The sequence below is a fragment of the Saimiri boliviensis genome, chromosome 7, assembly GCF_048565385.1.
Source record: "Saimiri boliviensis isolate mSaiBol1 chromosome 7, mSaiBol1.pri, whole genome shotgun sequence".
Classification (NCBI taxonomy): Eukaryota; Metazoa; Chordata; class Mammalia; order Primates; family Cebidae; genus Saimiri; species Saimiri boliviensis.
Window position 1 is genome coordinate 93264754 of NC_133455.1, and position 27892 is coordinate 93292645.

General features: G+C 42.5%; 1 protein-coding gene across 8 annotated transcripts in view; it reads left to right on the forward strand.

Annotated features, from left to right (window-relative positions):
- BICD1 (BICD cargo adaptor 1) overlaps positions 1-27892 on the forward strand; it is a 289925-nt gene that overhangs the window by 109980 nt on the left and 152053 nt on the right. For 7 of the 8 annotated variants that reach the window (XM_074403045.1, XM_074403044.1, XM_003926636.4 and 4 more), the window contains exon 2: positions 12502-12714. In XM_074403045.1, coding sequence (XP_074259146.1) covers positions 12502-12714 — 213 coding nt within the window. Of the gene's footprint in view, positions 1-12501; positions 12715-14582; positions 15364-27892 lie in introns of those variants that run through there. The other variant, XM_074403047.1, reaches the window with a different exon arrangement.

Here is a 27892-nt window from a genome sequence, read left to right on the forward strand (position 1 = left end):
CCTGCTCCCCACTGTTCTTCCCCTAGTCCCCCCCGACAGACCTCAGTGTGTGACGCTTTCCTCCCTGTGTCCATGTGTACTCATTGTTCAGCACCCGACTATGAGTGAGAACATGCAGTGTTTGATTTTCTGTTCTTGTGTCAGTCTGCTGAGAATGATGGTTTCCAGGTTCATCCATGTCCCTGTAAAGGACACGAACTCATTGTTTTTTATGGCTGCATAGTATTCCCTGGTGTATATGTGCCACAGTTTCCCTGTCCAGTCTATCATCGATGGGTATTTGGATTGGTTCCAGGTCTTTGCTATTGTATTTGGATTGGTTCCAGGTCTTTGCTATTGTAAACAGTGCTGCAGTGAACATATGTGGATTTATCCACCTGTGGTCTTTGTGGTTGATGACTTTCAGATTGGGTCTCTGCGTAGACGTCCTTTATGTTGCTGATGAAGTTATTTATTTCTGTTCCTTAGTTTTCCTTCTAACAGTTAGGTCCCCATGCTGTAGGAGTACTGGAGGTCCACTCCAGACCCTGCTTGTCTAGGGATCACCTGCAGCAGCTGCAGAACAGTAAGGGTTGCTGCCAGTTTCTTCCTCTGTGATCTTCATCCCAGAAGGAGACCCGCCAGATGTCAGCCTGAGCTCTCCTTTATGAGGTGTCTCTTTGGTAATAGGGGGAGTTGGGGAGCTGCTTGAGGAGACAGTCTGTCCCTTACAGGAGCTCAGGTGCTGAGCTGTGAGCTCTGTTGTTCTCTTCAGAGTTGCTGTGCTTGCTGTGAGACTCTCAATCCAGAGTGTTTCAGATTGCTGATCTTTGTGGGGGTGGGACCAGCCGAGCCAGATCACCTGGCTCCTTGTTTCAGTCCCCTTTTCTTGAGTTGAACGGGCGACTCTGTCTCACAGGTGGTCCAGTCGCCTGTTGAAACAGCGCCTGGATTTGTGTGAGTTTTTGTGCGGAGACCTGCTGCGCCGGCTGAAACAGCCACGCTGGAGAGTTCTAGCGCTTTTCCACCTGGGAATCTCCTGGTCTGTGGGCAGTAAATATTCGTTTGAAAATGTGGTGATCACTCACCCTTTGTGTTTTCCCTGGGAACTGCAATCCAGAGCTGTTACTGTTTGGCCATCTTGGATCTATAATTCAAAATAAAACTTTTTCTTTCGTAATTTCATACAGATTTTTCAAACAGCTGCTGCATTGTTAGGACATAAAGACTTGTTAAGTTGGATCTTGACCTAACTAGTTAAATGGTATTGTTAGGAATTTGTTCTAGGGATGCATAGGACCCTGAAAAAAATTGATTCACCTAGTAGTGTCCCTTGAACCAAGAATATTTGGGAATCTGTTTCCCAAATTAGTTAACTCAGAATATTTGGAGATGGAGTCTCTATGTTTTTAAAAAGCTCCCCAAGGGATTCTAATGGGTTCCTATGGTTGAGAACTACTGCTTGAGAAACTCTTACACATGTGACTTAGGCTAATGCTACTCAGATTGTACCTGGGGGCCAGCACTGGTTTGCAAATTATTTCCTACAGATCTGCAGCAAGTTAAGTAGTTTATTTTAATCATACTTTCAGTGAATAATGGTATAGTTTTTGTAACCTTTTGTCTTCTGATTAAATTTATTGAAATATAATTTTATTTCAAATTTAATAATGGAAAAATTTAGGCTTGTATTTTGTGCTTTTTTCCTCATATTTTTAAAATGTGATTTTACAGCTTTACTGATGTATAATTGACATATAATAAACCACATATTTAAGGAGTACAATTTGATCGATTTTGACATATGTATATACTTGTGCAATCAAGATAATAAACATATCCATCACTCTGTATTTTCTCATCCCTTTGTAATCTCTCCCATTTGCAACCCCTACATCCCTTCATAATTCTCCACCCAAGTTCCTGACCAGTGCAACCACTGATCTGCCTATTGTTGCTATAGATTAGTTTGCATTCTCTAGAATTTCATATAAATGGAATTTTACTGAATGTACTCTTGTTTTTGTCTGGCTTCTTTTACTTAGCGTAATATTTTGCAATTCAGCCATATTGTTGCATATATCAGTAGTTCACTCCTTTTCATTGCCAATTAGTATTCCATTGTGTGGATGTGCCACAACTTAGTTTTTTATTCATTTGGTGGATATTTGAATTGTTTGTATTTGGTAGCCATGAACATTTGTGTATAAATCTTTATATGATCACATGTTTTTGTTTGTCTGAGATAAATAAATACCTAGGAGTGGAATGGTTCGTCCACATGGCAGGAATATGCATATAGTAATTTATTTTTATTGTATTTCACAAATAAAAGCATTATCCCACCAAAGATTAGAAATAAAACTCTTTCAGGCTGGGCACGGTGGCTCATGCTTGTAATCCTAGCACTTTGGTAGGCCAAGGTGGGCAGATCACCTGAGGTCGGGAGTTCAAAATCAGCTCAGCCTGGGAGGCAGAGGTTGCAGTGAGCTGAGATCACACCAGTGCACTCCAGCCTGGGAGACAGAGCGAGACTCCATCTCAACAAAAAAAGAAAGAAAACTCTTTCTTCAGCAAATGTGTTTTGAAAAGTATTAGCCCAAGTGGAATGCACAAGTGTTTATAGCGACATTGTTTATAATAGCAAAAGACTGGAAAGAATCCAATTATCCATTGTCAGGAATATGGATTATTAATATGAAGTATATATCCAGTAGACTACTTTATAGCAATGAAAACTACATTGTTATGAATGTAGAAAATGAATGAATGAATATACAGAATGAATGAATAAACAATTTAAAGTTGAATTCCAAAAGCAAATTGCAAAAGAATGCATGTGGATTTCATCATATGAATTTTACAACAGTATTTTATTAAAATATTACACAGCATTTTATTTTTAGAAACATATATGTTTACTATATATATATATAGTATATATCTATATATATACTATATATATAGAGAGAGAGGGAGTAAACAATAAAATGGTGATACAGAATGCAGCATAGTGTTTAGTTGGGGAGTGGCTGAGGGTACAATGAGATAGGACCAGGACAGGACAGACAGAGGCCTTTGAGGCTAATGGGTCTTGATCCCTTTCTTAAACTACAGGAATTCATTTTAATGTTACAGTTTGTGCTTATATTTTATCATAAATTTGTTGTGCATATTCACTATATAACCACAAAATACAGAAAAATCTCTCTAAACAGTTGAAAGGGGAGTTTATTAAACAAATAGAGGTACCAATTCCAAACCATCAGGGTTAGAAAAAAATCTAGGCTTTAAGTAAATATATAGCTAAATAGTAGGCTATTGGTTATCACCTTAGAAAAAACCCAGGGTATTATACCAGGTCATCATAGAATATTTAGTTAAGAAGTATAGAAAATATGATATGCTTATCATTCAAATGAATAGCATGTAATGCGACGAGTAGGGAGCCTTTCTTCTAATGAGGTGAATGGCCACCTACGTCTTGGATAAGTCTGAGGAAAGCCTTTACATGAGAGGAAGGAACAGCCTGCCAGTGTTCAATCTGAGACTTTCCAAGGTCGTAAGAGAAGAGGATTGGGACTGATATTTAACAAGCATTTACTGTGTCTAAGGCATTTTGGTCTGAATTTTATATCTCTTATCTCATATGCTTTCCTTTTAGGGCTAGGCTATTCTTACCTTTAAAGTAGATGTTATTATTCTCATTTTACACATGAGGTAACTGAAACATAGAGCTTAAAAACCTTGCCAAATATTTCAGAGGAGGCAGATTTAAACCCAGATGCATTTGCATTAAATCCCCAACGCATTCAACTCCAAAGCACGTTGTCTTTCTGCTAATAATAGCCAACAGTCATTGAGTACTTACTATATACATACCAAGGTCTGTTTTAACTGCTACATAGATTTTCTCTTTTAAGCCTCATGGCAGTATGAAAAAGAAGCTATAATTATCCCCATTTTACAGATGACAAAATGGAGTCCCAGAATGTTATGTAATTTGCCCAGTGCTGCACAGTAAGTGGCAGAGTTGGTCCAGCTCAGGAGCTCATACTCTTAATCTCTTTCGGCCTTTTAGGAGTACATCTGCCCTTTCAAGGATCAGGCTTGAGTCAAGAGGACCTCATGTCTCTGGTTAACTTTTTAGCCATATGCGTCATGGAAACGGGTTTCTCCTGGGTGGGTACTTCTGGGTTGCCTGGCCTCCCGTGAGCTCTTCTTTTCTAAGACTCTTTGCTGCTGGAATATGCAGCAGTAGTTTGAGAGACACTTCTCAACCAGCTCTAACACATTTAGTTAGGTTCTTACTATATTTTTGTGCTTCATCAGATCCTTTGGGCTCAGTGTTTTCATTTTCTCTCTCTTTTTTTTTTTTTTGAGATGGAATCTTGCTCTGTTGCCCAGGCTGCAGTGCACTGGTGCATTCTTGGCTCACTGCAACCTCTGCCTCCTCGGTTCAGGTGATTTTCCTGCCTCAGCCTCCAGAGTAGCTGTGATTACAAGCGCCTGCCATCACACGGGCTAATTTTTGTATTTTTAATAGAGATGGGGTTTCACCATGTTGGCCAGGTGGACCTCAGGTGATCCACCCGCCTTGGCTTCCCAAACTGCTGGGATTACAAGCGTGAGCCACCACGCCCAGCCTGGGCTCAGTGTTTTTCATGAAGTAAGGATGAATCCTTAGAAGAGCTTTCAGATCTCTTAAACTCTTAAATTCCATGCGTTAATAAGGATTTTTATTAATACTTCATTTAAAACAGTAATTAACCATCATTTTAACCATTTGATGTGATTATAACTCATATGCTTTCTACTCCAAAAATATCTGAAGTAGAAGAAACCAATACAATGTAATAAATACAACAAAAATGCAGAACAATGTAGATAAAACAGAGATAGATATACCAAAACCTTAAGGTATTTTCATTATTGCTGTTGAGCATTTAATGCTGAATTTCCTGGCATCTGAAGCAACAGAAAGGTAATTGGTCAGATAATTTTTGTTACATGTTCAAAGAAAGTATACTAGTTCATTGCGGAGGATGGGGTATCCTGTCAGGCCACTAGCCAACCCTTTCCTTCCTACGAGTTAAATTATGCCTGAATATCCTCTGGAGCACTCAGATCTTAAAGTACTTTAGAAGAGACTTGAAAGAACTGCCAGTGGTCTTCAAAGAGGCGCCATGGCAGTGCTGTAATTCTTACTTAGTAACACTTATATTTAAGCTTTCTTCTCTGGGGCAAAGGCCAGCTTCTAGGTCACTCCCTCACTTTGTTCCAGTCTCTGTCCAAACGTCACCTCTTCCCTGACTGCCCTTTCTATGTGAGGTTTCCACTGAATGCACCTGGGATGCCCTCTCTCCCTGTCCAACGTAGTAGTCACTAGCCATATATGACAATTAAAATTAATGAAATGACATAAAATAAAAAATTCAGTACTTTGGTCATACCAGTCATATTTCAAAAGCTCAGTAGCCACGTGTGACTGCTGAGGTGGACGGATCACGAGGTCAGGAGTTTGAGACCAGCCTGACCAACATGGTAAAACCCTGTCTCTACTAAAAATCCAAATATTAGCTGGGCCTGGTGACGCACACCTGTGATCCCAGTTACCCAGGAGGCTGAGGCAGGAGAAGTGCTTGAACCCGGAAGGGGAAGGTTGCAGTAAGCTGAGATCATGCCACTGTACTCCAGCCTGGGTGATGGAGTGAGACTCCATCTCAAAATAAATACATAAATAAAAATAATAATGACCGTATTGGACAACACAGATACATCATCATAGAAAGTTCCACTGGGCACTGCTAGCCTATGCTCTTACCTTGCCTTCCATTTTCTTCTAGTAAGTTTTCAACATTGTGCCATGTCATGCACCTATTGATTTGTTTGTATTCCGCTAGAATATGTGCTCTGGATAACAGAGTTTTTTGTTCTCCCAGAACATAGCTGAATCCTCAGTGCCTAAAGCAGTGCCTGACATAGTACAGTGCTTTGTAAATACTTGTTGAGTGAATAAACAACAAATGAATGAATGAATTTTGGTATTTTTTTGCAGTTTCAAATCAAAGTCTAATGTCCTTGGGTGACCTAGTACATGTTCTGCCAGTTTTTAAGATGAAAGAATGAAAATTCTGTGACCAAAATTAAATATACTAGCCAAGTTTTATTTCTTTTATCGTTTATATTTTGAAGAATAATAGGTATGAAAATTCTGTTTATCAGTCAACATATCCTGATTATGAACACATAAAATATCAATTTTCTTTGCATTAAGAAGTCACGTAGGGCCGGGCGCGGTGGCTCAAGCCTGTAATCCCAGCACTTTGGGAGGCCGAGGCGGGTGGATCACGAGGTCGAGAGATCGAGATCATCCTGGTCAACATGGTGAAACCCCGTCTCTACTAAAAATACAAAACATTAGCTGGGCATGATGGCGCGTGCCTGTAATCTCAGCTACTCAGGAGGCTGAGGCAGGAGAATTGCCTGAACCCAGGAGGCGGAGGTTGCGGTGAGCCGAGATGCAGCTTCAGTAACCTTGAAAAAGATTGTTTCCCTTCTATCAGGCCTGGCTTTGTCAGGAGATACTCAGAAGGTGATGAAAGAAGGAGGTATCTGCTGAAGCCAGAGAAGTCTGGTAAATCAACTTTAACAAGTCACCAGATGATAGATGTCAGTTGGGTGTCATACCCAATTCTAGTTGCTGACAATTAGAAATTAGATAAAATAGGAGTGTTTTCTCCTTCACCCTCCCTTTCTTAAAAGCAGCCATTTTTGGCCGGACGCAGTGGCTGATGCCTGTAATCCCAGCACTTTGGGAGGCCGAGGAGGGTGGATCACGAGGTCAAGAGATCGAGACCATTCTGGTCAACGTGGTGAAACCCGTCTCTACTAAAAATATAAAAAAAAAAAAAAAAAAAAAAAAAATTAGCTGGGCATGGTGGTGCACGCCTGTAGTCCCAGCTACTCGGGAGGCTGAGGCAGGAGAATTGCTTGAATCCAGGAGGCAGAGGTTGTGGTGAGCCGAGATCACGCCATTGCACTCCAGCCTGGGTAACAAGAGCGAAACTCCGTCTCAAAAAAAAAAAAAGCAGCCATTTTCTGAGTAGTGTTAGTTCTTAGTTCTCAGGAGATTTGCAAATGCAGATCATGAGACACCTCTAGCTTGTGCAGGATTGGTGTTATTTTGCTATTTCAAGTGAAAAACATGACGGTTAGTGTCCTTGGATGACCTCATATACTTGTATTGTTTTTCGTATCAGGTCCAGTGAAGGGCCAAGTTCTTCATAAATATCATGGCTAATTTTGGAAACCCATATGTTCAGTGAAGGTTTCTGAACTGCAATAAATATGAATGGAGGATTTATCAACATTTGGATATTTGCAATTTCATTTCTTGATTCTTTTTTGAAAATCTATTCTGGGTCTATATCTGAAATTTTTATCTCCTTTGGTGCTATATCCAGAGTACAGTTTTTGAAAACTTTAAATCAAGGGTAGAACAATAAATTCACTTGCTCTTAAGACCTTAGGGGTTGTTGACTGGGCAATGTGGCTCACACTTGTAATCCTAGCACTTTGGGAGGCTGAGGCAGGCGGATCACGAGGTCAGGAGATCGTGACCAGCCTGGCCAATACAGTGAAACCCTGTCTACTAAAAATATAAAAATTAGTTGGCTGTGGTGGCAGGCACCTGTAATCCCAGCCACTTGGGAGGCTGAGGCAGGAGAATTGCTTGAACCTGGGAGGTGGAGGTTGCAGTGAGCTGAGATTGTGCCACTGTACTCCAGGCTGGGTGACAGAGCTAGAATCCATCTAAAAAAAAATTACAAACCAAGAGAGCATTGCCTATGTGCTGTGCAAAAGACGAGAGCCACAGATTGGCCAAATCTGTTGCTTTTACTCAGGCAGAGTGAAGAAAACTCTGGTCCTGTGACAGACATTTCCAGTTTTCTGTACATGGAAGTGGGGAAACAGATGTGGAAAAAGAAAAAAAAAAAAGCCAGCTGGGGTTCTTGACAGACAGTTCATGTGAATTTTAAATTGTACTAATACTTCACTATATAATGAGGGATCCTTTGCAGGCTGATGATCTGTTGAAGACTCAGCAGGACACTCTGGGGAGAGGGAGAGAGGCTTCTAGAACCTTCCCCTTCAGAGGCCTTTTAATAGGTACCGAATTCAGAATTGACCTCACAGAATCTGATCATTACTGATGCAAGAACAAAGTCAACATCATCTGCAAAGATAATTTTTCTCATCAAACTATGCTTACCACATCTGGAAATCTGACTACTTAAATAAGAATTTCTGTCAAGAGACTGAACAAACCAAGCACCAGGAATATTCCACTCTGTATGTACAGATGGACATCAATCCTGGAATATTTCTTTCTCATTGATGCTTAGGGACCATCTTTTGATTTTGATCCATGTCAAGATTCTAAGGTAGTTTAACTAAGACGTGACTTTTCAGTGTTGTTTTTTTCTTAAAATTTCTGTTTCTATGAGTGTAATGTAGGGAGGAGTATGGATTGTTTTTATAAGTTGTTTCTTACAATGATTAACACATCTTTTCTGCCTTAAGGTTTATAACAAATGTGAAGCTAAGTTTCACAGGTTAATTTCAGCCTAATCTTTTCGTGGATGATACCATAGTCCAGAAGCAATATGCTGTGACACTTTATTTTATCTTATTCTATTTTTGAGACAGAGTCTTGCTCTGTTGCCCAGGCTGGAGTGTAGTTGTGTCATCTTGGTTGACTGCAACCTCTGCCTCCCAGGTTCAAGTAATTTTCCTGCCTCCACCACCCAAGTAGCTGGGATTACAGGCATGCACAAACATACCCAACTAATTTTTGTATTTTAATGGAGATGGGTTTTTGCCATGTTGGCCAGGCTGGTCGCAAACACCTGGCCTCAATAAATATGAATGGAGGATTTATCAACATTTGGATATTTGCAATTTCATTTCTTGATTCTTTTTTGAAAATCTATTCTGGGTAGATCTACCCGTCTCTACCTCCTAGAGTGCTGGGATTACTGGTGTGAGCCGCTACACTTGGCCCGTTAGTAAAATCACAACTTATGCCAGAAAGCCACAGTACTTCTCATTGAATGTAGTATCTCCTTGGTGTTCATATCCTTATGTTCTTACGTTGACTCTGTGTGCCAGTATTTTACCAAATCTATCAACTCTTTTAAGGCAGAGACTACATTTCTTTACTTTTTGACTTTTTGTTTGAAATAACTTGAGAGTTAGAAAAGAGTTGCCCAAAAATACTACACTGATTTTCATGTACCCTTGATATAGCTTCCCCAGATGTTACCATCTTACATAACCATAGCACAGCAAGGGAAACATAAATTGACATTGATACAGTAGCATCACTGACTAACCTAAAGAACTTATTTCAGTTTGCCAATTATCCTACTAGTGTCCTTTTTAAAAGTTCAGGATCCAACCCAGAATCCAATACAGCACTTAATTGTCATGTGTTGTTAGTCATCTAGTCCAGAAGGGTCTTTCTATAATTTTTGCTACTTAGTACTTTTTTTTTTTTGAGCTGGAATCTTGCTCTGTTGCCCTGGCTGGAGTGCAATGGTGTGATCTCGGCTCACTGCAACCCCTGCCTCCCAGATTCAAGTGATTCTCCTGCCTCAGCTTCCCAAGTAGCTGTGATTATAGGTGTGCACTGCCACGCCCAACTAATTTTTTTTTGTATTTTTGGTAGAGATGGGGTTCACCATGTTAGCCAGGCTGGTCTCAATCGCCTGACCTTGTCATCCACCTGCCTCAGCCTCCCAAAGTGCTGGGATAACAGGCATGAGCCACTGCGCCCAGCCTTACGTATCCCCATCATTTTTTTTTTTAAAGCATTTTGTAACTCTTTGGCATCTCAAGATGTGTCAGGGTTATTTTGCTCCAGCCCTTGAATCAGTCCCTTCTCCAAAGACCCTAGTTCTTTTTATTGGAGATTGGTATTTAGAAACACAATCTGGGTGCTTGATGTGCTCATTGCCACTGGTATATCATTGCTTCTAGGCCCTCTCAGCTTACAGAGCTGGGAAATAATGTGTATGTATATACACACACATGAACATGTTTTTCCCTCTCTCTCCATATCTATATACCTATGAATATGTACCTATTAAAAATAGTAAGTTTATTTTTTATTCCACTTACAACTCAATATCACAGTTTTTTTTTTTTTTTTAATACCTCTTTCTCCTTGTGGCTTTTTCTCCAACAGTTAGAAAACAGGCATTCATTATCTACAATATATTTACTTATTTGCTCAACTCTAGTACATATGTAAAAAAGTTTCAGAATTGTGATCCCATAATCCCTATGAGAAACAAGTTTACTAACAAGATTATATAGCATTCAGTTACAATCCTTTTTGTCTTTAGTCTTAAGGTATATAATAAAAGTACTGGTTTCCAAAACTAGGTTAGGTATTTTCTTTCTTACCTCTTTCATGATGACTGTTGTTTTTCGTTTTGTAATATAGCTAGGTTCTTTTGTTACTGTTTGTGTTCCATTCTGGGTTCCCCCAACACCGAGAAGTTGGTTTTAATATTTATTTGGGCGAGGTGAAACATGACTATAGTTTTAAGAGTCAGAACTATGTGAAAAGGGGCTGGGCACAGTGGCTCATGCCTGTAATCTCAGTACTTTGGGAGGCTGAGATGGTTGGATCACTTGAGGTCAGGAGTTTGAGACCAGCCTGGCTAACATGGTGAAACTTCTTCTCTACTAAAAGGACAAAAATTAGCTGGGCGTGGCGGCAGGTGCCTGTAATCCCAGCTACACGGGAGGCTGAAGCAGGAGAATCGCCTGAACACAGGAGGTAGAGGTTGCAGTGAGCCGAGATCGCGCCATTGCACTGTATTGTGGGCAACAGATCTAGACTCTGTCTAAAAAAGAAAAAGGAACTATGTGAAAAGGCATTTCAGAAAAGTGTCATTCCTCCACATCCTTCTGTCTCCCATTCATTTCAGTCTCCCATTCTTCCCACCCCATTCTCACCCACCCTGTAAGTAACCAGTTCAATTAGTTTCTACTTTTTCTTCTGTATTTCTTTTTGCCCAGATAAACAGACACGTATATGTTTTCTTATATGGAGATGATATTCAGTGTCTGTTTTTGTGGTACTGGGCAATTTGAATGCTGTTTGGTCATTTTAACTCTTAAGAATACTGTTTATAATTGGTCTGTCCTTACTGCCAATGTATTAGAAAGCACACTAAATGATTGGGTGTCTTTTTTTTTTTGTAAAGTATTTGTGAGTTTTTTAAAAAAATGAAGATGGCAGGCCAGGCGCAGTGGTTTAAGCCTGTAATCCCAGCACTTTGGGAGGCCGAGGTGGGCGGATCACGAGGTCAAGAGATGGAGACCATCCTGGCCAACATGGTGAAACTCTGTCTCTACTAAAAATACAAAAAATTAGCTGGATGTGGTGGCGCATGCCTGTAATCCCAGCTACTCGGGAGGCTGAGGCAGGAGAATCACTTGAACCCGGGAGGCGGAGGTTGCAGTGAGCTGAAGTCACGCCATTGTTTAGGGAAGCAGCCCTACATCACCTGTGGGTACCCCGAGTTCGGTGGGACAAAGGAATGAGAAAAAGATTAAGAGAGAAAGTAGGACCAGGGGGCCATCACTTTATTACTTTGGAGAAGACAGTGAAGGCCCTGAACTCTGACCATCAACACTCTTTACTGGTTACATTCACTTTGATCTACAGGGTAGGGGTGGAGTGATGGTGGAGTGAATCAGTGAGCTGGAGCCGGTGCGTCATTCTAAAGATTGATAACAGTGGCGGTTTGGGAGTTTCACAAAACAAGAACGTGGTTATCTTTAACTTAATATTTATGTGCAGCTGGTGGAACTTGGGCCTTACAAGGAGCCTACAGGCCTGGTGACGTCATAGTGCTACGAAGGGGTTTTACATCCTTGAGCACAATGTTTATGGTAACAGAGCCGATGTCAGCCTGCACGGGAACATGAGGCATATAGACGCCTTCCTCCTCAGAGGCCTCCTGCGGCCCTCCGCAGTTTGTTGTTCCTTGTTTATGTGTTACTCATAACCAATTTATGTAGGCACTCTGTAAGTCCTTTCTCCTTTGCTGCTTTTCCCAACACATGCACTCCAGCCTGGCGACAGAGCGAGACTCCGTCTCAAATAAATAAATAAATGAAGATGACAATTTTGATGGGCTTATTAGCACTGAACTACTTCTTGATAAGAGTTGTCTAAAAAAATGAGACTATAAAGCAAGCAGCACTTTTTTCAAGTTTTCTTTAATGCATTACACATTTTTTTCGCACGATATTTTCAAGTTTTCTTTTTACTTATTAAGTGAACTGAATTATTTCAAGCTTCAGTGAGGGCTGCTAGACTGCTCTATTTTGGGGGTCTCGCAGAGTAGCTTTTCTTACACGTACAAGCAGAAGGAAACATTTTCCCGAGTGTTTTAATAGGGCTTTGATGCATTCTTCTTCTTTCCACCTGCTCTGCAGGCTTTTGGGCAGTCCTTCTCCATCCACCGGAAGGTTGCTGAGGATGGAGAGACGCGGGAGGAAACGCTTCTGCAGGAGTCAGCATCGAAGGAGGCTTACTATCTGGGGAAGATCTTGGAGATGCAGAACGAGCTGAAACAGAGCCGGGCTGTGGTCACTAATGTACAGGCAGAAAATGAGAGGCTCACCGCGGTCGTGCAGGATCTGAAGGAGGTAAACAAACAAATTCCCTGTGAGAGGCTTGCGAGAAGGAGAAATAAGAGTGTTCTCTCCATAGCAGAGGGAATAACATTTTGCTTTAATCAGAGGAGTTGTGTTAAGCATGAAATACATAATACTGAGCTAGCAACTTTTCTGTCTTTTTTAGTGAAATGACAGCTAACTTGTTCTGAGATGAGCTTTTCTCTCTTTTGTTGTTTCTTGAGAATTAAGTTTTGCATGTATCGCGGACTTGGGAATTGGCCTTACTATTTCTGCAAAGGTGTTTAAAAAACACAGTGACCTTAGCACTTCCTCCCTGCATTACCTGGTTTATACAACGTGGAGAACGGTTGGCTGTAATGCTGTGTGTCAGCACTAACTCCACCTGACAGTGGTGTTGGCTCAGGACGCTGCTCACTGGGAATGACAGCCCAGGCGCGTGTCCTGAGGAGTCTTTGAGTCTGGTGATGCAGATCCCCAGACTGTTTTTCTGGTTATAGAGAAGGCAGCAAATTGTAGCTGGTATGAATTAGGTCAGGGAGTCTTTCTCGATCTATGAGTGTCCACCGAACTCACTATTCCTTGTTAGCTTTTCCAAGGCAGCATTGCCTGCCAGTCATTTTCAGACTGGCAGAGTCATTCTTTAGTGGAGGGGTGAGGCTGGAAACAGAGATAGCCAAAAGTAGCTTCATCCATGAGACTCCTGTAAGAGCATTTTTAGAAACGGTATTCAATCATTCACTCCGTATTTTGATATGAAAGTAGAAGAGATCCATATGGCCTGTAACTCGTATACCAATGCAGTGGTGATTGACAGGTCCACAGCCAAATGGGCTCACTAGTTGAGCATTTTAGTAATAGAAATACGTAGGATGAAAATATTCTTCAATATTGTAAAATATAAGAGAAGCAATCCACATTTGAAATATGGGACATATGGCCGAGCGCGGTGGCTCACGCCTGTAATCCCAGCACTTTGGGAGGCCGAGGCAGGCGGATCACGAGGTCAAGCGATCAAGACCATCCTGGCCAATGTGGTAAAACCCTGTCTCTACTAAAAATACAAAAATGAGCTGGGCATGGTGGCACACGCCTGTAGTCCCAGCTACTTGGGAGGCTGAGGTGGAAGGATCACTTGAACCCGGGAGGCGGAGTTTGCAGTGAGCTGAGACTATGCCACTGCGTTCCAGCCTGGCAACAGAGCAAGACTCTGTGTCAAAAAAAAAAAAAAAAAAGAAATATGGGACATATTACAAATAGGGTTTCATTATTATAAGATATAAGTTGTCCAGAATTTATTGGAATCTTCTAGATAATTTACATTTACACATGTCCATATTACAATGAACTAAATGAGTACTGACAGCCACGGTTCTGATTTACTTACCTAATTATCTTTAGATATGCCCAAATATAGCAATATGACTTGAGAAGACAGAGAGAAAGGATCCAATCAAGTGGAAGTTAGTGTTAAGTGCTAAGAAAAACATGAGACAGTTTTCAGGATACCAGGGCTTCCTCATTTCCCTCTAGTGCGAACACCTGTTAAAAACACAGCTGCTTGGCCGGGCGCGGTGTAATCCCAGCACTTTGGGAGGCGGAGGTGGGTGGATCACGGGGTCAAGAGATTGAGACCATCTTGGCCAACATGGTGAAACACTGTCTCTACTAAAATTACAAAAAAATTAGCCAGGCATGGTGCGCGCCTATAGTCCCAGCTACTTGGGAGGCTGAGGCAGGAGAATTGCTTGAACCCGGGAGGCGGAGGTTGCAGTGAGCGGAGATCACGCCACTGCACTCCAGCCTGGCAACAGAGTGAGACTCTGTCTCGAAACAAAAAGCACAGCTGCCCTCTGGTTCCTTCTTTCTTTTTGAGACAGGGTGTCACTCTGTTGCCCAAGCTGGAGTACAGTGTCACAATCCAGCATCCGCTGCGGAAGTGGACAGAGGGTCATGTGGAGCCAAAGCCCACCATCCCGGATTAAACAAGGCACAAAACATTTGTAGGGAGCAACCTCAGCAGCCATGAGCAGCAGGGTCATGTGCAAGTTGGCAGAGAGGGTGTGGCATGGGCAACGTGAGGACCGTGCGCACACCCATGCAGGTGGTTTGTGGAGAAGAACGTGACCAATTATTCAGTGAGTCGACCAGTCTTGATGGCTGGTTGAATGAAAGCTGCAATCACCATTGTGTGTAGCAGCTGCAGCTGAGCCAAGAACAGCCAAGGTTGAGGATGGGGCAGGGAATCCACAGATGCTTTTTTGTGTGAGTCAAGGCAGTGATGATTGATGGAGCATCCTCACTTACACAGCCACGCTTGAGGGCAGTTCCAGTGAGTAGATTTATGATGAGTAGCAGAAGCTGATTAATTAAGTATGAAGTTACGAGTTAGGAATGAACTGAGGCAGCAAAAGAAAAAAAATTTGAGGACCCTTTCATTTAGTTCAGTTCTCCAACTTTAAGGAGCATCTGAATCACCTGGAGAGCTCATCAGATCACGAACACTGGGCCCCCCTCCCAGAGATTCTGATTTAGTAGATGGACGTAGGACCCAGTAATTTGCATTTAAAACAAGTTCCCAGGTGATGTGGGAAATTGTTTTTTAAAAGTGTTCATCAGACCATGAACATTGGGCCCCCCTCCCAGAAATTCTGATTTAGTAGATGGACGTAGGACCCAGTAATTTGCATTTAAAACAAGTTCTTGTTTTAAATGCAAATTACTGGGTCCTACGTCCATCTACTAAATCAGAATTTCTCTGGAAATCACATTTTAAGAACCACTTTTGACCTACCCAGAGCTGAGGAAGGCTTACAACTGGGGCATTGCTATAAGCACCATGATCTCCTGAATAAAGCACTTGGTTGGGACCCTTCAATTTTTATGCATTTTCGATAGTTGATTTGAAGTAAGAGACTAACCTATTAATAGCGTATTAATGTGTTTATTCAGATTGGTCAGGTAACTAAAAGAAAAAAAGGTCGTGTGTTTCTTTGTGTTCTATGTGTGTGTGCCAACGTTGTTAATGCTCTTTCTGATGGAGTGAAAGCTGGTGATATTACTATAACCCTGAGTTTTTTTTTTTTTTTAATCCAGTAGATACAGTTTGATGTACCTAAGGGAATTATTATTAATATTTAGAGCTAACATAAAAGGAGAATAGGAATAAATTCTATTTTTTGGTATATTGATACAGAATTTTACTGGTTGGTATTAATTGAAATCTCAGACTTGATTTCCTTGCAGGCTCAATTTTATTTTTTGTATTGGCTTCATTAACTGATGCACAGTGATTGAAAGAGTGATCATGTAGCTTAGAATTATGACATGATGGACCATGAGAAATATACAAGGATAATCAACCCAAAATATACTAAATGATCAGTTAGACAGAGGCTATGTGTTTAATAACTTAATGGGATCATTTTTCTTTACTGAAAGGACTCATTTTCTGTTTCGTTAGGATTGTTGGTCCTAGCAAAGATGTGTGTTTGCGCGTATATGATGGGTGCAGTGTGAAAATTTACTCGTGTGTGTGGGGTGTGTGTGTGTACAGTGTCAAATTCTCTTCCATAAATGGTAGTTATAGGATAGTATGGTAGAAAATGGAAAAATTGCTGAATTAGATATTAGAAAATCAGTATTCTCTTCAGCTCTGCTGAAAGTTTTAGCATTAAATTCATAGTATTTGTAACATTTATATTAAGATTATATTAATATATAGCAAATACATAATAAACAAAGGTAATTATTGTTAATAACATTCTGGATATTCCAAAAACACCACTGAAGATATAACTCATTATGTAGATCTATATTCTTAGGTTAAAGAAACATGAGATAAATATCTCTTTGGATCACTTGAGATCAGGTGTTTGAGACCAGCCTGGCCAACCTGGTGAAACCCCATCTCTACTAAAAATACAAAAATTAGCTGGGTGTGGTGGTGGGTGCTTGTAGTCCCAGATATTTGGGAGGCTGTGGCAGGAGAATCATTTGAACCCAAAAGGCAGAGGTTGCAGTCAGCTGAGATCACTCCATTGCACTCCAGCCTGAATAACAGAAAGAGAGTCTGTCTTTAGAAAAAAAATAAAAAAGAAAAGAATTTAAGAGAGACCTTGCTTTCTGAATTAGGCCTTGGCTGGTTTGATCTTCTATCCAGAACTTTCTTCATGTCAGAAATGAGGCTGTTTGACTTTACTTATCATTCATGTGTCAATGGAATAGCGCTTTTAATTTTCTTCAAGGACTTTTTCTTTGCCTTCATAATTTGACTACCTTAACTAACTTAACTTGGCTAATTTGGCATATGCTTAATCATTTCTTCCTTTCCTTGAAAGTATGATTCTTTCACTTGGACGCTTCGAGGCCGTTGTAGTGTTATTAACTGGCCTGATTGCAATATTGTTTTATGTCAGGGAATAGGCGGCCCAAAGGGAAAGAGACGGGGAATGGCCGGTCAGTGGAACAGTCAGAACTCAGACGTTTATGAATTAAGTTTGCCGTCTTATATTGGTGTGGTTCATGTCAGTATAACAGATAAAACAAAAATGAAAAAGTTTGAAATATTGCAAGAATTACCAAAACGTGACACAGACACACAACACTGAGCACACACTGTTGGAAAAATTGAGCCAATAGCCATGCTCAGTGCAGAGTTGTCACAAGCCTTCAGTTTGTGTAAACAACAACAACAACAACAACAACAACAACAAAACCTACAGAGCTCAATAAAACTCATCACGAGAAAATAAGATATGCCGGTATTTGATGCATAGGAGATTTGGTAATAGTGTGGAATTAGAAAGCAGGAACTCTGAGTTCAGGCCCTAGCTCAGCCATTTTACCAGTTGTGTCATTAAGCTTCTCATTTCCTATATACACTAACTATATACTAACACTTGTCCTACACCTCATGACTTGCTATGAAGATAAAATGAGATGTTTCTCATGAAAGTGCCTTAGAAGAAATGGAGAACTTTGGCTAGACGCAGTGGCTCACACCTGGAATCCCAGCACTTTGGGAGGCCGAGGCAGGCGGATAACCTAAGGTCAGGAGTTCAAGCCAAGCCTGACCAACATGGAGAAACCTCGTCTTTACTAAAAATCCAAAAAAATTAGCCAGGCATGGTGGCAGGCGCCTGTAATCCCAGCTACTCGGGAGGCTGAGGCAGGAGAATCGCTTGAACCTGGGAGGCAGAGGTTGCAGTGAGCCAAGATCGCTCCCAGCCCAGGCGACAGTGCGAGACTCGGTCTCAAAAAAAAAAAAAAAGAAAGAAACAGAGAAATTTTAAATGGTCTTTGCTGTTTGAAAGTTTGATTGTCAAACTTATTCACACATAGGAAAAACAGAAGATCTACTGGGGCAGCATGGGAAGCTCCAGCACCATCAACAGTAGCAAGAAGTCATGGTTGACATCCTGACACCAAAAGAGGAAATGGAACACATATTTACAAGCCAGTAGGTTGAAAGAGGAGAGCCATCTGGGTGTCTTCCTGTCAGTATAAACACCCTTTCGTATCTGACTAGTCCATGAAAGAATCCTTGCATTATTACCTAGTACAGCGTTGGATGTTCTTGCCGATGACCAGAATCGTAGGGAAAAGGTTGAATTATTTAACGTATCCAGTAGGGAAAAGATTGAATTATTCCATGTATCCAGTGAAAACCAAAGTGTTTCTTCCAGTCTTTGACGTTTCTGGCTGAATAATTGGTCACTGGGAGCTGTGGTTACACAGGGCTGAGTGAAGCTGACATTGCTGTGAGGGCGTGGTTTGGCTGTAGCTGGAAAGTTGTCTGTTTCCTGGCCTTTCCCTATCTCTTTCCTCCTCTCCGTACTTGTTGGGAATGGACCTCATACCTCTCTGGAATGATGCGGTACACCAAACGGTGAAGAACTGCCATTGGTTTAACTGATGTACATAACTGATAATAATAACATAGCTAACATTTATTGAGGTCACCATATGCCAGGTTGGAAGCCTAGCACTTTACTACATTCATTATTGCTTTTAATTCTCTCAACAAACTTGCAGCACATATGCGATTCCACAGGAGAGAGCTGTATTTCTTTTGGTTGAAAAGTTCTTTACAACACTTGCTAAGCTACAGTAAACAAATGTGTCTATTAATGTTATTGGGAATTTGAGAGCCAAGTCTAGCAAAATATAGATAATTCATTTTTGAATAATTGCAATTTGATTGTGCTTTTGGGGAAAATAAGATAAAATGGGTTTGTTTATAGGGATTAGTTTGCAATTTAGGCTCATGGAGTTAGTGTGTGTGTATATACAGTTCTATGAATTTTTACTTTATTTTATTGAGATGGAGTCTTGCTCTGTCACTGAAGCTGGAGTGTAGTGGCGCGATCTCGGCTCACTGCAATTTTCATCTCCCAGGTTCAAGCAGTTTTCCTGCCTCAGCCTCCTAAGTAGCTAGGATTATAGGTGTGCAGTACCATACTCGGCTAATTTTTGTATTTTATTAGAGACGGGGGTTTCATTATGTTGGCCAGGCTAGTCTTGAACTTCTGACCTGAAGTCATCTGCTTGCCTCAGCCTCCTAAAGCATTGGGGTTCCAAGTGTGAGCCACCGCGCCTGACTAGTTCTATGAATTTTAACTCATAAATAGATTCATATTGCCACAACCCCTATCAGGAGGCAGACCAGTTTGACCACCTCAGAAGCTCCCTTGGTCACTGCTGCTCCTTGTAGTCAGAGCCTCTCCCCCCTCAGCCTGTGATAACCAATCATCTATTCTCCATCACTATGTAAGCAGAATAAAACAGCATGCAACCTTTTGAGATTGGGCCCTTTCTCTCAGCATAATGCCTTCGGGATTCATGTAAGCTGTTACGTGAGTCAACAGTTTGTTCCTTTTTATTGCTGAATATTATTCTCCTGTATAGATATATTGTGGTTGCATTAATCAGTTTGCCTACTGAAGAACATTTGAGTTATTTTCAGATTTTGGTAATTATGGCTACAGCTTCTGTAAGCATTCATGTACACTGAGTTTTTGTGATGTTTTCATTTTTCTAAATACTTAGGAGAGTGGGAGTGCTGGGTCATATGGTAAGTGCATGGTTAACTTTTCCAGAGCAGCTGGACCATTTGGCTCTCCACCAGCAATGTGTAAACGTTCTTGTTGCCCGTTTTCTTGCCAGCCCCTGGTATTGACAGTAGCTTGTTTGTTTGTGTTTTGAGATGGAGTTTTACTCTTGTTGCCCAGATCCTGGCTCACTGCAGCCTCTATCTCCCAGAATCAAGCAATTCTCCTGTCTCCACCTCCCAAGTAGCTGGGGTTACAGGTACCCACCACCACGCCCGGCTAATTTTTTGTATCTTCAGTAGAGATGAGGTTTCACCATGTTGACCAGGCTAGTCTCAAACTCCCAGCCTCAGGTGATCTGCCCGCCTCAGCCTCCCAAATGCTGAGATTACAGGCGTGAGCCACCGTGCCCAACCTTGACGGTATTTCTTAAATTTTGGCAACTCTAATTGGTGTGTAATGGTATCTCATTATGGTTTTAATTTGCATTTCGCTAATGACTGAGAATGACATCTTTTCATGTGTTTATTTGCCTTCCATATATTCTCTTTGGTATAATGCCCTTTAAAGACTTTTGCCCATTTTAGCTGGGCGCGGTGGCTCAAGCCTGTAATCCCAGCACTTTGGGAGGCCGAGGCGGGTGGATCACGAGGTCGAGAGATCGAGACCATCCTGGTCATCATGGTGAAACCCCGTCTCTACTAAAAATACAAAAGCTGAGGCAGGAGAATTGCTTGAACCCAGGAGGCGGAGGTTGCGGTGAGCTGAGATCGCGCCATTGCACTCCAGCCTGGGTAACAAGAGCGAAACTCCATCTCAAAAAAAAAAAAAAAAAAAAAGACTTTTGCCCATTTTTAATTGGGTTGTTTCTTTTCCTATGGTAAGGATTTTTTTTTTGTTTGGTTGGTTTGGTTTTGGGTATTGTCATTTGTTTGTTTGTTTGTTTGTTTTGAGATGGAGTCTCGCTCTGTCGCCCATGCTGGAATGCAATGGCATAATCTCAGCTCACTGCCAACACCCACTTCCTGTGTTCAAGCGATTCTCTTGTCTCAGCCTACCAAGTAGCTGGGACCTCAGGCGCACCACCACCATGCCTGACTAATTTTTGTATTTTTAGTAGAGACAGAGTTTCACCATGTTGATCAGGCTGGTCTCGAACTCCTGACCTCAGGTGATCCACCGTCTCAGCTTCGCAAAGTGCTGGGATTATAGGCGTGAGCCACTGCACCCAACCTATTTTAAATTTTATATTAATATGTTAACTGGGTTCTTGTCAAAGAATTTGAGAATTCTGTTTAAATAACCATCTCCTCACTTCACACTTAGCCTGGGAAAAATGAAAGCAAATTTTAGTGCATCCAGGGAGCGTATCACCAGCCAGGCATAAAGCTTAAAGGGAGGGGGCAGCTGAGTGGCCAGCAGGCCATGGTCATCCCACAGGGCCAGGCCAGGCCCCAGGCATCAGGGACTCTTCTCCCAGCCCACCTAGTGGCCCTCAATTTCAATTTCCGTGATGGGACAGACATGCATTCTGCTGTCCCAGCTGAGAAGATGGAAGGGAGAGGAGAAAAGGCAAAGGAAAGAAATCGCAGGAACCGTAGCAGGGAAGCAGAGGGGCTTCCTCCCCAGCTGCAGTTGCTCCTGACACCACGCAACCCCTGGCGCTCTTCAAGGACGGGGAAGGCCAGTGTGCCTGGGGCTGGAGCCTGGCTGGGAAGGGAACGTGGGCTCGTAGTTTCTGGACGGTGGCCTTCCACAGGTAGGCACAGACCAGGGGAGAGCGTGTGAGGAGGGCCTGGGGAGGTCCTGGGGAAGATAAACAGCTCAGGAGGTTGAGTGTAAAGAGGCTGCCAGACCAGGGAGATGACTGGAGAGCCTCCTCCATGTGAAGCTACTAGAGCAAAAACAGAACAAGGAGGACACCCATGCCCCGGAGGAGAGCCCTAAAGATGGTAACAGGGAGCACAGCTGAGCATCGCCCTGCGTTCTGAGCTAGTGTGGGAAGCTGGGGGGGGGCACCTCTCCCGAGGCCAAAGGCCCTTCCCTTCCTTCATTGCCAGTTGCTAGTAGTTTAACAATCAGACTTGGAGGAGGAGCAAGGCCCTCCATCGCCTCCTGCAGCCTCCAATGCTGCCCCAAGGGGAGGGGTAGAAACAGGCAAAGAGGGTGTGAAACAGGGAGGTGGGAGGGCGCTACTGGGTCTTCTTATTTCGGAGGAGGGGGCTGTACTAGTGTAGTGGTAGAGGCTGGTTCCTGGGAATGTAGGTGTTGTGTGGGTTGCCCGGCATTGGCAGCTGCTTTTGCAGCTCTGGCTTCGGTTGCCAGAGCAGAGGGACCTATGGGGCCACTGACCAGAGGTTCCATGAGCTCAGATAGGGCAGTGACAGGGATTGCAGTTATCCCGTAGCTCCATCTGCCATGGGAGGTCCTGGATAGACCTCAGAGGGGATCTGTAGATTGGGGCAACCAGGAGGGCAAAGGTACATCCCATTGGTGGCTGGCAGAGCAAAGACATAGGCTCTGCTGGGTATGTAAGAGTACTAATGGGCTTCACTGGGGGCCCTGCCCCTGGAGGCTTGAAATGCCACCTGGAGCATTCATTGTCCAGACTGCTGTAAGGTAAACTTGTATGAAGCCCAGCCTTCCCAGCCCTCTCCTACTGCACCGTTCGCTGTTCCTTTGAAGTAGTTTGCAGCAAACAGGCTAGTTGAGCTCAGTGCTCCATCAGGTGAAAGGCATCGCAAAGGCCTTCATGGAGTTGTTCTTCTTGAGTAGAAAGATGACCGGTAAGGGGTAAGGTAGACGGTGCCTCTCTTGGTCCCTTTGAAGGACTCTGGCACGCGCTTCACGTCACTGAACATAAGTTCCACATGGACACAGGACATGAGGATGCTCTTGGTGGTGTTGACGCTCACTCGGCCACCCTGGGAGTGATCCCTGTTGAGTGCCATGGTCCCTTGGAAAGGGTCCCAACTATCGATCAGGGCCTTGAGTTCGTTTTTGCACGAAGGAGTGGGTTTAGATTGAGGTTCCTTTTTGTGGCGTACAAATGTCCAATTGTCCATTTGTTGGAAAGACGGACTCTTTCTCCATTGAATTGCCTTTACACTTTTGTCAAAATTTCTTGGCCGTGTTTGTGTGGGTCTGTTTATTGAATCTGTATTCTGCTCTATTGATCTGGTGCCTATCCTTTTACCAATACACACTGTCATGAAGTCAGAGAGGTCACAGGAAGCCAGATCATGTAGGGCCTTGTGGACCGTTGAAAGGATTTTGGCTTTTATCTTAAATGAAATGAGAAGCTACAGGAAGGTGTTGGGCAAAGGAGTACCCTGACTTTGTTGAGGCAAGGATAGGAATGTGAGGTTACCACAGTCATCCAGATATGCAGAAATGGTGGTTTGGGCCCGGATGATGGACATAAGTGGTAAAAAATAGTTATATTCTGAATAATTTTTGAGAGTGACCCCAACGGGATTTTCTAATGGGTTAAATATAGAGAATGAAAGATAAGTATCAGAAAAGATAACTCTGATCTAAGATTTTAGCTTGACCAACATGAAAAATGGAATTAGCAGTTGAGATGGGAGAAGCTTCAAATGAAGCACGTTTTAGGAAGGAAGGCCAGACGTTCAGTTTCGAACATGTTAAGTTTTACGTTTCTATTAGAGCTTCACCTGTGGATGTTGAGTGAATAGTGGGTGATAAGGGCCAAGAGTTTGGGAGAGAAGTCTGGGAATGGAGGTATAAAACTTTGGATCCAGGCCGGGCGCAGTGGCCCTCGCCTGTAATCCCAGCACTTTGGGAGCCTGAGGAGGGTGGATTACTTGAGACCAGGAGTTGGTGACCAGCCTGGCTAACGTGATGAAACCTTGTCTCTGCTAAGAATGCAAAAAAAATGAGCCAGGTGTGGTGGCGTACACTTGTAATCCCAGCCACTCAGAAGGCTGAGGCACAGGAATCGCTTGAACCTGGGAGGCGGAGGTTGCAGTGAGCCAAGATCATGCCGCCGCACTCCAGCCTGGGCGACAGAGCAAGACTCCGTCTCAAAAAAATGTTTTTGGATCCATCAGTAGATAGATGTCATGTAAGGCTGTGGCATTGGTGGAATCACCAAGGGTACATGTGTAGAGAGAAAAGGGCGAGCACTGAGGCCTGGGTCACTGCAGCACCGAAACATTGGGGACAATAAAGGAAATGGTAAAGGAGACTAAAAAATAGTAGTGAGTTAGAGAGAAAGCACAGAATCTTTCTGAAAGCCAAATAAGGAAGTGCTATCCAGGAAGAAAGTGTCAACAGTGCAGATGCTGCTAACAGGTCAAACGGGATAAGGACATATATTGACCACTGGGTTTAGCAACAACGGGTCATTGGTCACCTCAGTGAGAGAAGCTTCCACAGAGTGTTTGGAGAAGAAGCCTGAGGAAAGGCGATTTAAGAGAGAATAAAAGGAGAGGAATTGCAGGCGGAGAATAGAAGCGTTTTTTTTTTTTTGTGGAGTCTGTTTGCAAATAGGACCAAAGAAACGAGGAGGTAGCTAAGGGAGGAAGTGGGCTCAGCTGCAAGTTGTTGGGTTTTGTTCTGTTTTAAGACGGAAGAAATAGCATTTGTACATGCGAATGGCCATGACCCCATAACGTGGGAAATTTGAATGCTTTATGAAGAAAAGAGAAGAAAGCCTAGAGCAAGTGATTTCCTTGAGTGAAGGAGAAAGGGATGGAATCTAGTACGAAAATGGAGGGACTGCCCTTAGAACAGGAGCTGGAAAATGTAATCCATAGTAATGCTTGGAAAAGCAGAATATGTGGATGCAGATGCCGGCACAGGGGTAGGTTGAATGAAGCGAGGCCTCTTCTGTCTGTTTCCATGTCCTCAGTGCAGTGGAAGCAAGGTCGGCAGCTGCCAGGGGAGAGAGGGGAGGGGATTTGAAGGGAGAAGAGTGAGAGATAATCACCTGGAGAGTGAACCATGGGAGTCATGGAGGAGTTCAGGGCCGGATGTGGTGGCTCATGCCTGTAGTCCTAGCACTTTAGGAGGCTGAGGTGGGAGGATCACTTAAGCTCAGGAGGTCGGGGCTGCAGTGAGCCAAGGGTGCACCGCTGCCCTCCAGTCTAGGCAACAGAATGAGACCCTGTCTCTAAATAAATACATAAGCAAATAGATAAGTAGGAATTCAGGAATTGAGATCATCTCTGCGGGTATTGAGAATGCCAGAAATGAAGACCAGAAATTCTAGAGATGATGGCAATGAGAAATGAAGGGGAATGAGCTGGTGTTTGGTAGGTAATGGTAACAGTGCTGGATAGCGGATGATATAATTCAATGACATCAGGTTTAAAGCACAGAAGTCTTAGAGAGGAGAGCGGGAGAATGCTCTGAAAGCAGCCATGGGGAGCAAAAGGGGCATCTGTCTCACCTTCAGGCCAAGTGCTGTGGGAGTGAAATAGTCAGCACTTCAGAGGATTGCAGGGGAAACAGTGTCCCCAAGAGAGAGTCAGGTTTCCGTTAAAGGAAGGTGCATTATGCGCATCTGTGAAATTATCACGATGACTGCTGTAATCTCATATGCTCTTAGAGCCAGTGAATATTGATTGACCATAAACTGCATGCATAATTTTAAGGAGCATGGACGTTTAATTTCTCTTTTTAAGGACTGGGAATATTTTTTTCTATGATTTGGAAAGTGATTTTATTATATTTGTCAATGAGAAATAATACAATAGCTTTTTGATGGTTCACAAAATGATATCAGTTGCTCTTTATTCAAAAATAACTTTAGGCTTTTGAGGTTATTTTGGGGAGATAATAAGGACAGGCATCTCTATAATCCCAAATATTTGGGAGAAAACTTCAAAAATTAAAGCGTATTTAAGCTGAGCACAGTGACTCATGCCTGTGATCCCAGCACTTTGGGAGGCCGAGGTGGGCGGGTCACTTGAACCCAGGAGTTTGGGACCATCCTGGGCAATATGGCAAAACCCTGTCTCTACCAAAAAAAAAAATATGCCTATAGTCTCAGCTACTTAGGAGGTTGAGTCTGCAGTGAGCTGTGATCACACCACTGCACTCCAGCCTGGGTGACAGAGCAAGCCCCTGCCCCCACCCCCTCCTCCAAAAAAAATGCGTATTTAAATATTCCCGGGATCCAAATGTTGAACATCATTTGGACACAGCTTCAAAATGGTACCAATTCTTTTAATATCTGACTGTTTTATTTCTGCATTAGACAATGAGAAGGGGCCAAAACTTCTGGCCTGATATGACAGTGACATCAACTTCTTGTGTAATAGCCTGTCATTAAGCCAGTGCCAAATGGAAAATTAAATCGGAAATGGCAGAGAGCATTGCCCAGAACGTACTGTAGAAATGGCCACTCTGGCTCTGACATAGGTTTTTAAAAAATTATGTTTTAAAAGTAATCTTGCTGGGAGGCCGAGGCGGGCATATATATCACCTGAGGTCAGGAGTTCCAGACCAGCCTGGCCAACATGGTAAAAACCCCCTGTCTGCTAAAAATACAAAAATTGGCTGGGTCTAGTATGGAAGCTCCTGTCTCAGCTACTCTGGAGGCTGAGACAGGAGAATCGTTTGAACCCAGGAGGAGGAGGTTGCAGTGAGCTGAGATCGTGCCATTGTACTCCTGCCTGGGTGACAGAGTGTGACTCTGTCAAAAAAAAAAAAAAAAAGTAATCTTACAGTCCCCTTTACTGTTTTTCAAAGTCATTACATTTTTTTTATCTGTTACTGTTCACCATTTAAAAATAAGCAGGGGAAGGCAGCCTACTTTTTAGAATGTGGAACGGGTATGGTGTACTTAGCATATATATATATATAAGGATTTCTAGCCTCTCTCTTTTCTCCCTCCCTTCCATTCTTCCTCCTCCCTCCTCCTCCTCCTTCCCTCCCTCCCTCCCTCCCCTTTCATATCTTGTGAATAGGGTCAAACACCAGTTTTCTACTTCTTGGGCCATAAGAATAAAGATCTGTGCACAATCCATTTTGTACGTATTGATTTTTGGACTAAAAACAGCTCGATTTGGTTTCAAACCTTTTCTCCCACCGTAAGTTCAGGTTTTGTTCCCTGTGCGGCTTGGTCGGCGGGGAAGGAATGCATAGTCAGCATTTCATCCGGGATGCTTAGTGGACAGTTTTCATCTTTTTTTGTTTTGCGTCTTGACCTCTATTTCCAAAGAGCATCCCGGTTGGCAGGTCTAGCCTGATTAAGATTCCGTTCAGGCATTTAATTCTCCTAAGGGAATTTACAGCTTAATCTAACAATCAAGGATACCAGAATCTACTCAGGACTTAATTTCTTGAAGGTTATAGGAAACGTATACTCGAGCAACCTAATGCATGGGCTTAGTGATATCGTAATGAATTTTTATATATAGCTCAAATTACACTTTTGAATGCATCTCCAACAAAGGTATTTTTAAAAACAAATATTGTAGACTGAACTGTATTAGCTGTGTTAGTAGATACAAATTTAACTTTCAATTTGAATTAAAGTAGAACACTATGGATCTCATAAGAAAGGTTATACATTGATTACCTCGTTAGCCAGCTTTCATATCACCTTTCATGACACATTTGATGTTTAGGAACATCAAAAGTACTTATTTAGAAATAGTTTTCTGATATGGTTTTGGTTTCACTAAGACAACTTTTTAAAAAGCAGAATTTTAACTAAACAGCACGCGTTTGTTTTTAATTTTTTTTGGAGTCAGAGTCTCTCACTCTGTTGCCCAGGCTGGAGTGCAGTGGCATGATTTTGGCAAGCAATCCTCCTGCCTCAGCCTCCTGAGTAGCTGGGACTACAATCATGTACCACCACACCTGGATAATTTTTGTATTATTTGGAGAGACGGGGTCTACAATTTTTTGTAGAGACCCAGGCTGGTCTCAAACTCTTGGCTCAATCAGTCTGCCTGCCTCAGCCTCCCAAAGTGCTGGAATTTACAGGTGTAATCCACCGTTGCCAGGCTAAGCATCTCTTCTGAGGCTATCACAATATATACTATTCACACAGCCTACCGTAGATTATAGACATCTAGAATATAAAAATGTATTTCCTGATAGGCTTGGCACACAATATATTCCTACAGTTGTTTGAAAACATGTATATTAACAGAGTGACA